This window comes from Fusarium mangiferae, assembly GCF_900044065.1.
Source record: "Fusarium mangiferae strain MRC7560 genome assembly, contig: FMAN_scaffold002, whole genome shotgun sequence".
Lineage (NCBI taxonomy): Eukaryota > Fungi > Ascomycota > Sordariomycetes > Hypocreales > Nectriaceae > Fusarium > Fusarium mangiferae.
Genome location: NW_024573922.1, coordinates 4,081,980 through 4,095,233, shown reverse-complemented (window position 1 = coordinate 4,095,233; position 13,254 = coordinate 4,081,980). Strand labels below are relative to the sequence as shown.

The 13,254-nt window shown below is 49.5% G+C and overlaps 7 protein-coding genes across 7 annotated transcripts; 3 read left to right on the top strand and 4 right to left on the bottom strand.

Moving 5' to 3' along the window:
* Nucleotides 1-869: 869 nt before the first annotated feature.
* On the bottom strand, nucleotides 870-2,442 carry FMAN_05284 (uncharacterized protein; the record flags this gene model as incomplete). The annotated part of the gene is made up of 3 exons (XM_041828078.1): nucleotides 870-1,125; nucleotides 1,174-1,793; nucleotides 1,849-2,442. 3 exons carry the CDS (start codon nucleotides 2,440-2,442, stop codon nucleotides 870-872), a joined length of 1,470 nt encoding a protein of 489 aa, XP_041678976.1.
* Nucleotides 2,443-3,123: 681 nt separating this feature from the next.
* FMAN_05285 (uncharacterized protein) lies at nucleotides 3,124-3,987 on the bottom strand (the record flags this gene model as incomplete). Its single annotated transcript, XM_041828077.1, has 1 exon — nucleotides 3,124-3,987. One exon carries the CDS (start codon nucleotides 3,985-3,987, stop codon nucleotides 3,124-3,126), a length of 864 nt encoding a protein of 287 aa, XP_041678975.1.
* Nucleotides 3,988-4,417: 430 nt separating this feature from the next.
* On the bottom strand, nucleotides 4,418-5,620 carry FMAN_05286 (uncharacterized protein; the record flags this gene model as incomplete). The annotated part of the gene is made up of 2 exons (XM_041828075.1): nucleotides 4,418-4,999; nucleotides 5,054-5,620. The coding sequence occupies 2 exons, from the start codon at nucleotides 5,618-5,620 to the stop codon at nucleotides 4,418-4,420; spliced, it is 1,149 nt and encodes a 382-aa protein (XP_041678974.1).
* A 992-nt stretch (nucleotides 5,621-6,612) lies between these two features.
* On the top strand, nucleotides 6,613-7,347 carry FMAN_05287 (uncharacterized protein; the record flags this gene model as incomplete). Its single annotated transcript, XM_041828074.1, has 1 exon — nucleotides 6,613-7,347. The coding sequence occupies one exon, from the start codon at nucleotides 6,613-6,615 to the stop codon at nucleotides 7,345-7,347; it is 735 nt and encodes a 244-aa protein (XP_041678973.1).
* Nucleotides 7,348-7,458: 111 nt separating this feature from the next.
* FMAN_05288 (uncharacterized protein) lies at nucleotides 7,459-9,103 on the bottom strand (the record flags this gene model as incomplete). Its single annotated transcript, XM_041828073.1, has 2 exons — nucleotides 7,459-8,856; nucleotides 8,927-9,103. 2 exons carry the CDS (start codon nucleotides 9,101-9,103, stop codon nucleotides 7,459-7,461), a joined length of 1,575 nt encoding a protein of 524 aa, XP_041678972.1.
* A 506-nt stretch (nucleotides 9,104-9,609) lies between these two features.
* On the top strand, nucleotides 9,610-10,482 carry FMAN_05289 (uncharacterized protein; the record flags this gene model as incomplete). The annotated part of the gene is made up of 3 exons (XM_041828072.1): nucleotides 9,610-9,673; nucleotides 9,726-9,793; nucleotides 9,850-10,482. The coding sequence occupies 3 exons, from the start codon at nucleotides 9,610-9,612 to the stop codon at nucleotides 10,480-10,482; spliced, it is 765 nt and encodes a 254-aa protein (XP_041678971.1).
* Nucleotides 10,483-11,468: 986 nt separating this feature from the next.
* Nucleotides 11,469-13,254, top strand: FMAN_16059 (uncharacterized protein; the record flags this gene model as incomplete). Its single annotated transcript, XM_041828071.1, has 7 exons — nucleotides 11,469-11,670; nucleotides 11,720-11,811; nucleotides 11,865-12,128; nucleotides 12,179-12,799; nucleotides 12,853-12,987; nucleotides 13,045-13,191; nucleotides 13,246-13,254. 7 exons carry the CDS (start codon nucleotides 11,469-11,471, stop codon nucleotides 13,252-13,254), a joined length of 1,470 nt encoding a protein of 489 aa, XP_041678970.1.

Genomic DNA, 13,254 nt, shown 5'->3' with positions numbered 1-13,254 from the left:
CCTCTGTTGTAGTGGTAGTCTCAGCAGCGGTCGTGGTAGTCGCCTCAAAAGTAGTCGTAGTTGGCTCGACAGCGATGGCAGTGGTGGTTGTGTCTTGAGCAAGAGTAGTGGTGGTGGACTCTTCAGCCAGTGCTGTGGTGGTTGAGCCTTCGCTGAGGGTGAGAGTGGTGGACAGGTCAGAGAGGGCAGTAGTGGTGGTAGTCTCCCCAGCAGCCGTAGTGGTAGAGTCGTCAGTGATCACAGTGGTAGTGGAAGCCTCCCCGACAGCAGTAGTCGTGGTGGTTCCCGCAAGCGCAGTAGTAGTCACAGGCTTGCAGGGCGACGCCAGGGCAATACGAGCCTGAGTCGAGACCAAGCAAATGGCCAAAGATTGAAGTGAAAGACGCATCGTAAAGCGAGTGGACGTGGTTGAAGAACCAGCAGATCAACGAGCGTGGGGTGTTGCAAAAGCGTGACAAAGATTCGTTTTTATGTGCGAGAAATGCCATCTTTTTATCGACGGCAATCAGGGGTCGTTAATCTGGCAGAAGGTTCAGCCATGTAAGCCATTGGTTTCTAAAGAGAGACTATTGCTCACTTAGATCTACCGGGCCTATGCCCATCGACGCGACAATTCGTATTCAGCCTAGCTGCTGCATATTTCGTGGCTTGATTGGTTTTCTCACTGGTTAGAGGGCGACCTCAACTGCGCAATTTTAATATTGCAGTCCAGCGTTTCTCCTCATGCCGATACGAAAATAGCTTAATTCTCTAGCTTCAACGTGAACGGCCTACATATGCTCTGTAAAAATACCTCTAGTATTCATGTCGTGGCTCAGCACTGGGGATCGCAGACAACAGACTACTACCTTGTCCGTCTCATCTCATCATCAGACCTTGACAATGCATTTATGCCCCTTGGGCGCAATCAAGAACCTGTTCTCCATCTCCATCATTTCATCAGTCATCTCAGGGCTTAGCGTGGCGCCACGGCATTCACGGAAGAATAGCGCGGCACCAAGTCGTAGCTCCATCCAAGCCAAGTGTAGACCAATACAAATCCGTGACCCAGCGCCAAATGGAGAAAAGGCAGCCTTCTGTGCTGCTGTAAGTGTGGACTTGTCGATAAAGCGTTGGCCATTGAACCTACCAACTATGTTAGTGTCTAATGTAAGTAAATAGCAGTGATCATACCTCTGTGCATCTTCAAAGATGTTTTCGTTGCGGTGCAATGTGAACGCTTGAGTGCTGACGACAGTACCGGGAGGGATGTAATGCCCGCAGACATCAAGACCCTTACCTGGCACGACGCGTGGAAGAGCACCGGGAGCTGCGCCATACAGACGAAGTGTTTCTTCGATCACACTGTTGAGTAGCGGAGCACTCTTGAGCTCGTCAAAGGTCAGCTCATCACTGAGCTCTGATATCTCACGCTCCAGTTCAGCTTGAAGCCGAGATTGTTTGAGAACGGCCCAGATGAGATACGTCAAGGTCACAGCCGTAGTGTCCGATCCCGCAACGATAAGATTGCTCGCTTCCTGCTGCACGCTTGATGTGGAGAGACTCGTCTTTTCCTGGCTATCAGATTCAGCCAGCATTTGGCTGAACAGATTTGCCTTGCTGAGACCATCCCCTGCGCTCTGCATATTTCGCACAGCGATAGAACCGTGCTCGAGGACAACATTGTCGGCATTCAGTAACTTCTTCAAGCCTTGGAAAGGCAGACGCTTGAGGAGAGGATAGATCCATGACAGTTCGGCGCGAATTCCACTCATAAGAAGTGCAGACTGGATCGCATCGATGTAAGAAGTTTGCTAGAGTCGGTTAGTCTCGATGCTCATTACACTGAGATAGACATGATATAGTTACCTTGCCAAGCTCCAGCATCCGAAATGACTCTCCGAATGAAAGGTGAGCAATCACATCCGTCGCCATAAGAGTCCACCACTTAAACACATCCGCCCCAGTGCTTTGAGCATCTCGTTTTATGTTGTGCACCGCAAGCTCAGTCTTCTGTCTAATTTCCAACTCCCAATTGCTTAACAACGAGCTGACACTGAAAGCACGAGCAAATAATCGTCTTCGGGCAGCGTGCTGGTGAGGATCTCTCATGACGAAGATGCCTGGCTCTCGGTCGGGAGTTACAGCATCGTACCAAGCCGACTTGAGAAAGCCAGAACCAATCTTGTGGATTTTTGAGAATGCTTCTGGGTCACTGACAGCAACCTCGCCTGGTGAAACGCGTACGACTGGGCCGTAGCGCTGATGCAGTGCGTGTATGTAATGAACGCGGTTGCCAGCTAGAATGTGATATTTGAGGATGAGGTGAGTGAAATGAGTGTACCAAGGCCCAGGCAACCCTCGGAGGGGAGACTTGAAGGCGTTGACCAAGGCATACAGAGCTATACCGACGACAAAGACGCCGGCAAGCAATGGTAGAGTGAGATGATTCGCGATATACATAGTTGCATCGGTCCACAAAGGATGCTTCTTTGATCCTATCGGGTCGTTTGAGGTGTCAACCTCTTATAGATCCAGCATTTTATCAAGATCCTCCCCGTGGGGTACCGGGGCTTAGTGTCGCGGGGTATCGGAACGGCTGGGGCATCGGGATCTGGGTTAGACTATCGGAAAGGTGGGGGTCACTTTGCCGACGGATTTCTTTAAAATACCGAGACAGGTCCGTCAGTGCTCCGGAATATCATAATCTTGATTGGATATTGATCTCAAATCGTTTCTGTTACCCCAGAGGACCTTGCAGTACTCGTGTTCCGGTTGGACGATGCAAGTGGTACAGAACCTAGTTCGTATCCCTTCGTCCACAACCCGATAGCCTGGATCTCCAGCTCAATTCGGCGAAGCTGATGAGAAGTCCAGTCTATGAACGATAATATTCCATCCAAATACATGATAAATATTAGTCCACATCCATTTCTATTTCTCACAAATAAGATGTTCTCCACGAGGTAGATCTGCAGCCCACGATCATAGTCTATTTGCAACACGTAACATCGGACTCTCACCGCTTAGCCGAATTCAGTTATCATGGAAGCCTTTTCTAGGTAAAGTGATGTCGCGAGAAACAACACTTTGTCCGTAACACAGTAGTTGGCGATTTAGAATACCCTTATCGCCAGCAATCACCTATGCAGTAGCTGTAAGTCTGCGAAGCGCATCGGCAACCTCTTGAACAGATGTGTAGTCCAGATTCCAAAGCCCCTGGATGACATATCGCGCGGGATTGTCCTCGCTTACATGGGGGTACTCTCCACGCATTAACTTCTCCTGCAACTCCTCGATCTCAATCTCGCCATATGGTACCTCCCATTCAGTAATCTCACAGATACCAGTGCCAAGTGCAAACAATTCCTTCTCGAACGCGCTTCTCTCTGGGCTTGGGGGGTCTGTTGTAGGGATCCAGTAGCGAGGCTCACAAGCAAAGAGCAGGTCTGGATATACACCGCGTAGACTGGAGCCAGCAAAGTCGCTGAGTTTGATGTGGTGGCCGTCAAAGAGAAGGATGTTCCGCGTCGAGATATCACCCCAAATCACGCCTCGGCTATGCACATACTGCAGGGTGTCCGTAAGGTGTAGTGCCATCCTCAAGCGCTGGTCTATAGGTAGTGCATCGCCCTGTAGAATCCGCTGACGTAGGTTGCCGTGGGGAGCTCTCTCGAGCGTCAAGGCCCAGGCCTCTCTTTCGCTATCGGCCATGAGCTCAGATTCTTCGCCCGAAGCAGGAGGGAAATATGCAGCTCCAAATGATTTGAGGATGTGTGGATGGGCGCCCAAAGCATCGTAGACAGCAGCTTCGCGTTTGAATATGGCGCTAGTGTCTGTGCCCTTGGCAAAGGATGCATGGTCATACATTTCCCCATCTAGCCAGAAGCCGGTGGCTTTGATAACGACTTGTGGCTCAGATCTATCGGCATAAATAATGTTGAGGCCTGTTCGACCCAACGGCTCAAGTCTTGCTCTGATCGCCGGGCCGGCATCTCGGTCACTCATTCGCATGGTAGATAAGATGGAGCAGGTAATCAGAATAACAAATTGTTGGGAGTGCCTTGGAACGCAATTGAAGCCCTTGGTAATAGGTTTCCTCAAGAGGATGGTAAAGAAGAGACTGCTGGCAATATAGGCTCAATTGTCGTCCCGTGTTTAGCTACTAACGGATCAGAACAATATATCGATTTGCTTTGTGAAAGTGTCAGAAGTAACGATGCATCACCGGCCGGAATATCTCTTTGCCGCTTACCGCCCATGTCAAACATTATGAGAATGTTAATAATCGCAGGACTTGAGTAACAGGACTTAGTCTTAATGAACAATCATACATGATCTGAGCTTGCTACTACTACTGAATTTCTTTGGACATAAGACATTGGCAATCTAGCCGCCTCCGGGCCCCGTTCGCGGCCAGTAGCCTCCGATTGTCCTTTTATGCAAGATCGCGCTGAAGAACATGGATGCCGTCCTTCTTGCCAATAGCTTTGAGCTTCTTGGCATTTTTCTTAAACACCAAGTCCAAGAATCCGACCATAATCTCATTCGCCGCCTTCTCAACCTTTCTTCCACCAAGCGTCCCAAATACCTCATGGACCATAGCTTCTGACTCGGCCGGAATCTTGAACTCAGTCAAGAGCAACGGAACATCGGTAAAAGCATAGTGACGCGTGTGCTTCACCACCATCTCCATCTTGGCAGCGTCGATCTTGTCGTAGAATGCATTCCAACCGGGAACAGGATCAGGCGCTGTCATGTTGGTTCCAACGAGTATGTAAGGCGTGAACTTCAAGCCTTCTTCAACCACGGATCCATACATGGGACCGTCAAAATTGAGACCTCCAATGACGCGGCGATCGCGCTGGGCTGTCACGGCAGCAGTTGACCCACCAAAAGAGTGACCGTACACGGCAACTTTGTAAGGGTCAAATGTACCAGGGAAATCACCAAAGACCTGCTCCACGAGTGTGTGGTTGCAGAGTTGTGAGATGACAAACGACTCATCTTTAGTTCTGGCCTAATAGGGGGTGTTATTATTGTCCTTGTGACACGGGCTTAATGGAGAACTTACCTCGAGCTGCCGATATGTCGAGTTCATGTTATCGGGAAACTCAGCAGCAGGTGCAGCCGTCCCATCAGGGAACTCAACCACGAACGCTTCATAAGTATGGTCTACAGTAAGAATGATATACCCAAGGCTTGCAAGTGACCTAGCCATAGCCCCATACACAAGCCTTGAGCCTTGATAACCAGGTGAGAAAAGCGCGACGGGGTATTCCTTCTTGGGCTTGTGATATCTCTTTGGCTTGACACTGGAGATATTGCAGACCTTCATCTCGAAATCTTTGACTATGTTGTCGGGTAGGCCAAGGGTTCCGGCCACCTTGCCGTACGCCTCTGCAGTAAGTGCGGGTACATATGGTACGACTTCATCTTTGCAGCCATATTGGGCGTCGATGGGAAGATAGGCAGAGACCATGAGACGGCGCTTGGTATTGGGCTTGGGTGCAAATGTGTCGATACGGTTCGTATCAATCAACTCAAAGTTTTTGACGGCGACATCATAGGGGCCTGGTGGAGAGGGGACAAGCAGGGCCTGCGAGGACTTGAGAAAGATAAGAAGGGCAAGAAGACGCATTTTGTGTGACCGGTGAATTGAAGATGCTGTTGATTGCCAAGACAAAACGAAGCAAGAAGACGCAGGTACACTGTTGATATTTATGTAGCCTGAATTCGTCATCCAAACTTGGTGTCCTTTGTGAAGTTAAAGACCGAATTTGGCTCTATAGCGCGCTTGATCTTAAAAACAGACAATTAAGCCACGACACGATGCTCAGCCATGACCCAAACCTGTAATTCAGTTGCATTGAAAATCCTTTGAATTAATAAAAGCTAGCATGTAGTATTTTAATGACGAAATATTCAAGACCGAAGAATTTAAAACAGCCCAGGTCTGTAGATCCTGCTCGGTCTTTGAGTTTAGGGTAACATAGCGTGATTCTTATCGATAGCGCACAGGGGTAAAGACCGAGCCCTGATGATTAACCAATGAACAGTCATCTACAGCAGTAAGCTTACTTTCCCCTTTCAGTACTTATGTACCGCTCAGGTTGGTCTGAGCCTCCCAGCGCCACGTTTGCAATAGAAGAATAATGACATCACGAGCCGATTGGCCGTTGTGAATTTTCATCAGGCAATTGCTCGTATTCTGTCACGGTTTTCGTAACGCATAAGCACGGCGGAATTCGTTGCGCCCTGTGGATACCGACTCCTGGCCCTGAGTGGTCTGTTGGGGCTTGGCAGTAAGAAAGCCATCCTATACCCAAGCGATGCAGTCAACATAAACACCTCATGAGATACGGCTGTGATTTTAAATGATCACAGGGCGCAGCAGAATTTCACGCTCGGGAAGTATCTTGCATTGTTCTGGTAGTAATAACGCGAAATAACGACAGTCCACCACTAGCGAGGACTGCCAAGAGCGCCTCACCGTCACGCGCCTCGGCCAGTTTTCAGCTTCGGAATTTATCGTGAATTGAACAGTCAAAGTCACAGGCAGACTATAAAAACGCATATCATATCGTGAATCTGTAACCAAAGCCCAACAATATCTTTCTACTCTCAATCAGCATGACTCTCCCCAACGAGCCCGTCAAAGTCACCGGTGGCTGCTCTTGCGGCGCCGTCCGCTATCGCGTTGACGTCCCTGCACTGGAACACCGTCCATTGAACCCTTTCGCCCCTCCTGCCTTGGAGATCAAACTCCCAGGCGCGATGACATGCCACTGCAATGACTGCCGTAGATCGACTGGCTCGTTCCTGGCAGTTGGCGTACTTGACGTCCCAGCGCCTATGCTCACCGTCTCTGCAATGCCACCCTCATCTGAATCCAATATCATTTCTGGCCGCATCTTGGACGTCCTCGCGGATGATTATGACGCTGCCAAAGCAGACGCGGTCCGTCCTCCATACATCCCAGCCATGGAAGTTCTCCGTGCAACAGGAGAGACCAAAACTTGTCTGCGCTTCTTTCACTCCGTCAAATGCAATTCCGACGTATCGCGCAGCTTTTGTGGACGTTGCGGAACGGAGTTGTGTTTCCACTTGAAATTAGAGCCAGAATATTGCGCTGATGGGAAATTGCCTGACGGATGGCGGGACTCTTTTCACTTGAACCTTGGAACTCTGGATCGCGAGTTTCTTGAGAAGGATTGGCTCAGTCCTGGTAGTGAAGTAATGTTTAAGCACGGGACGCCTCTCAGTCGACGTGTTTCTGCGACGGCCAAGGGACTGAAGGACCTACCAAAGATGCAAGAGTTTGATGATGAGGTTACTGAGGAAGAGCTGGCGACCTTGAGAACGTAGTACGGCTGTGAAAGATAGTATGAGCTGGTTCGAAGCATTATAAAGTTAATGAAATTACTAAAAGACATTAAGGTAGCTACTCCAACGTGTCAAGAGTCACATTTCAGCCAACTAATTCTCCTTGTGTTCGACCTGAACTACACCCGCCTTCTCGTTCGCGACCATTCGACCCACGTAATTATCAGTATCAGCCTGCTGCAAATCGGTGACATAACGCTTAAACTTCCACGCGGAGATCCTCTTCTCAAACAGCTCATCCAGCTGCTCCAAGCTTCGGCCCTTGGTTTCGGGAATGAAGAAGTATGTAAAGACAGCCAAGATAAAGTTGCTACCAGCCCAGATATAACAATACTTGGGACCCCAGTTGAGTGACTCGGGGTTGATAAAGTACGGCGTACAATACGAGCACAACCAGGAAGCCAAGAAGCTTGTACCTTGCGAGAAGCCAACTGTCTGAGCTCGCAGTCGCTGGGAGGGTATCTCAGTCTGCAGGGCCCATAGCACGGGACCTTGGCCGATACCATAGATCCAGGTAAAGACGATACTCAACCCGACAAGAACCTTTCCAGCAGTAGGAGACCCCACGGGAGAAACTGTGTAGGCAACTGCCATACCTAACATCAAACCTGCGTTGAGAAGAGATGTGCCAAGGAGAAGATGTCGGCGGTTGAAGAAGCGAATAGCGGGGAAAGAGAGCATGTTTCCCGTGAGGGCGATGGCGAGAGATACCATTACCCACTTGAAAGGGGAGCCAATTCGAGCCTGAACGAAGAAGAAGACTGAGAAGGCTGAGATGAAGTAGATACCAGTACTGGCCTGGCCAACAGCTGTGGCAATGCTGAGAAGAGTGCGTCGCAAGTCGGTGCCACGGAACGCGTCGAGCAGCCGAGTGGTGGAACGCATCTCAGTCTCTTCAAGCCAGGCATTCTTCATAATCAAAATGTCCTCACGAATTCTCTCATCATCGGTCATGCCCCGTAGCTTTCGAATCGCAGCCTCGGCCTTATCGTCCTGACCCTTGGAGATGTAATACCGAGGAGTCTCTGGTAGGAATATCAACCCCACGGACATCATGACTGGAACGACAAACATGACCGCAAGAGGGATCTGGTACGAAAGGCGACTGAGCATGCTCTGAGTTCCGTTGTCGACAGCAATACCGACAAGAGCACCGATGTTGATCTGTAAGACAACCAAGCCGATAGCCGCACCTCGAAGGTACGCTGGTGTCGACTCGCCAATATAGATTGCCGAAAAGGTACTGTAGAAGCCGTTGGAGAATCCAAGCATGATACGACCGAAGTATAGTGCGGCGAGATGTGTGCTTCCCATTTGTGCAGCAACTGAGACGATGCCAAAGAGCGAAGCGATCCAGAGGCCGACTCGAGGGCTGATGAAACGACCAAAGTTGAAGATGAGGATACATGCTGCTAGGGCGCCGAGACTGATGAGACTTTGCAGGAGGGTCTGGACTTTAGTGGTGATGTTGTAGCCGATTGGGTTCGTGGGCTGTTCCGAGTACGGTCAGAGTTTTACATTCATTTGAGTTGCAAGGGAACTGGCTGGAGAATAGACTTACGTCAACATAGCCAAAGACGATGAGAAAGCCCGGCATGGATTGGAAGCCAGAAACAGCAGCTGAATCAAATCCATACTGGAACTGAGCCAAGGCGATGAAGAAGCAAATGGCGATCAATCGCTTCTCGCTCAATAGCGAATTGAGCTGACCCCTAGCAGAGGCCTGTTGTGCCTCCATGTCGGCAATGATTTCTTAGACAACAGAAGATGATGTGCAATCAAAAAGAGGACTTTGAATCTGTGTGATTGTCCTTGCATTGGAAGTGGAGAGGAAGGATCAGCGATATATCCTTTTATCAGCGTCGCACACGTTCTGGGCCCTGTTAGACGCGCTTCCCCAGATCTTTACCCCGCGATCTAACATTCGGCGCGATAACAAAATTCGGCTTGCCTTTATCAGAGGTGCATTCCCCAGCTTTACAAGGGTTAGTGGTGAATTTGGTGTCATCGGCGGTATGCATCCGACAAAACACAACAGCCGAACCGTCGAGGCCGATAATTTCCCCCCCTCAGTGGAGGCTGACAGCCACTCCCGAAGTAGCTAGTCTATAGGTATAAGACCTCCCTGAGATCCAATGGGCTTCAGAAGGTACCGATCAGTAGAGTGTTATTGTTTACTGTACATTCAGTTCCCTGTTCCTCAGCATACCAAATTGACGCGTCGCTAGCGATTTCACTGGCAGCATGGATACCGAAAGTGTCATGAAACAGCTTCAGGCTATGGAAGCCAAGATCGAAAAGCTCACAGGTAATATCCATCTCTGTGGTTTACTTTCTTTGACTAACGTTACGTGTTGCAGCTGAGGCAGAGGTACGAAAACTACAGCATATTTACGGATACTACCTTGACAAATGTCTTTACAAAGAGGTATGTATACCCTCCAGCCAATATGATCCCAGATTCCATATTACTAACACGATAAGGTGGTGGATCTCTTCTCAGACTCACCAGATGCATACGTGCAGTTCCTAAACGGCCGCTTCAGAGGTAAAGACTCCATCCGTCGACTTTTCATCGATCGTTGGTCCAATTACTTCGTCGGCGGCCGCAACGGCCCCATCCACGGCTGGCTTCTAGACCACTTCATCGGCCAAGACGTCGTCGACTTCCAGCCGGGCACAAACACCGCCAAGTACCGCGGCAGAACCCTCATGAGCGCCGGCACCCACAAGACGCTATCCCCCGAATACCCCGGCGGTCAGCGTCAATGGTGGGAGGGCGGCGTCTACGAGAACGAGTACATCAAGGAAGGCGGTGTGTGGAAGATCTTCCGGCTGCGGTACCATCCTTTCTGGCACGGGAGTGTTGAGAAGGGCTGGCAGGATGCTGATAAGTTTGTGCCCCTGTTTAAAGAGACGTACCCGGCGAATCCGCAGGGGCCGGATGAGCTGTGGGAGGGCGGGGATTTGTGGCCTGATACGAGGGTTGTGCCGTTTCATTATGTGCATCCTGTTACGGGGAGGCAGGTGGCGGATGAGGATTTGCAGGCGCCTAAGTGGAGGGAGCCGGCGAGTAGTGCGCCGCCTGCAAGGGTTATTAATGACTGGACTGTATGATAGGCATGCATTATATACGGTGGCTCCAGTAATACATACTTCACTTTATTCAAAGTGTTATCACAGTAACATAAATTATGCTATCAATACCGACAAATCGCATCGAACTCAGTAGAGCGTGGTTTAGGATGAATTTATGACCAAGTCGATATTGAGCAAACTCCACCATTCATGAATCGAACAACACTGGCTCATTCCATCAACAACTGCCAACCATTATTTCCTTTAATATACACACATGAATAAACTTTCAAGACTGCTTTGTCGCTTGTGTCGAGCGCCATCTCATCCAGCGCCATCTCCCATGCGAATGGCACAGCAAGGGAGGCAAAAAGACATTGGGACGTCTATCACAAGGGACATAGCGATATACGGTCTTGGGTCAACTTGGGATAATTTAGTAGAGATTATTAGCTATCTGATAAAATACTTTTGACACCTTGATTCGATGTCAAATGTTTTCTTACGCCTCAGGGCACACAGCGGTTACGCGTCTTTCATGTGTGATTCTAATTTGTTACCCATCGGGTCTACAAGACAACACATGCATATCGCCCTGGATAATATTGCCACCTACTCCGTACTTGCATTCGCTACCGAAGCGAGTATTTGGTGGCTTGAATAGCGATAAGCAGTGTGAGGTCCGGGCATCTACACTCCGAAGACGAAAGAGGGGCTGGGACCCGTGACCATGGCTTCGTGGTCATCGGATGTATGGCTCCGAACTTCAACAGCCAGCCACATCATTTCTCGGAGCAAGGGTCAACAACGCGGGGAAGAGAAAAGAGACGAACCCCAGGGCGCTGATCGGCAAAGAGCCCCCGTAGGATAGACATCGATCGGCTAATGTCACTCTTCAGGTGTCGTTGCCGCTTGGATGGAATATGGTGAACGGCATGAAAAGGAGGAATCTCAATGGCCATATCATAATTGATCCCGATTATCTACGCAATTGACAATAATCATCTATCTGTGACACTTTAACGATGAAGTCAGTACCGCTCTATGCTCTGGTAGCCTGTTGTTTGACTCTCGGATGGGTCATTCTAACCCTTGTCAAACTCATTCGTTCCCCCTTGCGACGAGTGCCTGGACCGCTTCTTGCACGGTTCACAAGACTATGGCTCCTCAAGGAAGCGTACTTTGGGACATACCCCAAAACCAGCATCGAGCTCCATAGAAAATATGGTCAGTTGGTCCCTTCGCTGTATCAACTCGGTCTGATAGTTCATCCTAGGGCCTATCGTACGCATTGCACCGAACGAGTACAGCATCGATGATCCTGCGGCAGCCAAGATCATCTATGGCGGTGGAAGGGGCTTCACAAAGGTCCGTCATGCACTGGCGTGATGCTATCGAAGTTAACTAACACGCTTGAGCAGTCTCCCTGGTATTACGCCAGCGGCAATCCTTTCAGTCCACTCCCCAACATCTTCGCCGAACCGAATCATCATATCCACGCCCAAGCCAGACGAAAGGTTGCAGCAGCTTACTCAATGACCAACTTGGTCCAGCTCGAACCCTTCATCGATAAATGCTCCGCTGTTCTTCGGGATAGATTGGAAGAGTTTGCTCGGTCTGGCACCGCTGTGGAAATATCACACTGGATGCAGTGCTATGCCTTTGACGTAATAGGCATGATGACGGTGAGACGCACAGTCGTTGTTACTCTGATGCGGCTGATCAAGTCTGATAGCTCGGTAAACGCTTCGGCTTCTTAGACACTGGTGAAGATATACAAGGGATCATGTCATCCCTGAGCCAGTACCTGATTTACTGTTCCAATGTCGGGGTGTTCCCGGAATGGCACAAGACTCTGTTCCGCCGACAAATGCGCTCAAAAACTGCATCAGGCCTAACTCATATTAGAGAATTTGCGGATGCTCAACTGGAAGAGAAGCGCGAGATGATCAAGGCAGATGATATCCCCTATCCCGAGGTAGCAGAGGATTTTGTCAACAAGTTCTTACGCCTCCAAGCCCAAGATCCAGCCAAAATCACCAACACTGACATCAGTTCTGTTTGCACTATGAATATTGGCGCTGGCTCTGACACAACATCTATTAGTTTGACTTCAATCATCTTTAATCTAGTCAAGCACCCAAGAGCTCTTCAGCAACTCCGTGCTGAGATCGAACAGCACGAGAGTCAAGGGACAATATCAGATCCCATCAGATTCGCCGAAGCCAATCAACTTCCCTATCTCCAAGCCGTCATCAAAGAAGGTCTCCGAATGCATCCTGCCACTGGCCTCAGTCTGGGACGGGTCGTTCCACAAGCTGGTGCGACTTTGGCAGGACAATACTTTCCTGCAGGGGTATGTACTGCTACTTATCAATAATAATACATGATGTAGTCTAACCATGATAGACTGTCGTTGGCGTCAATGCTTGGGTAGCCCATGCCAATACCAAAGTATTTGGCCATGATGCTCACGTATTCCGACCCGAGAGGTGGCTCGATTACCCAGAGCTTGTCAAAGAACGTGAAGCATATTTCATGACAGTAAGTGATACCCTCAAACTACCTCGAAGTACTCTATTCTGACTCCCTACTTCAAAGTTCGGTCAAGGCTCTCGCACGTGTCTGGGCAAGAACATCAGCCTTATGGAGCTTTCTAAAGCTGTTCCGCAAATAATTCGACACTTTGACTTTGCTCCAGATACGGAGTCTGGAGACCCCGAATACGCTACGGAGAATGTTTGGTTTGTAAAGATTAGGGAGTTTTATTGCAAGGTTTATAGTAGACACACCTAGTGATAGTACAATTAA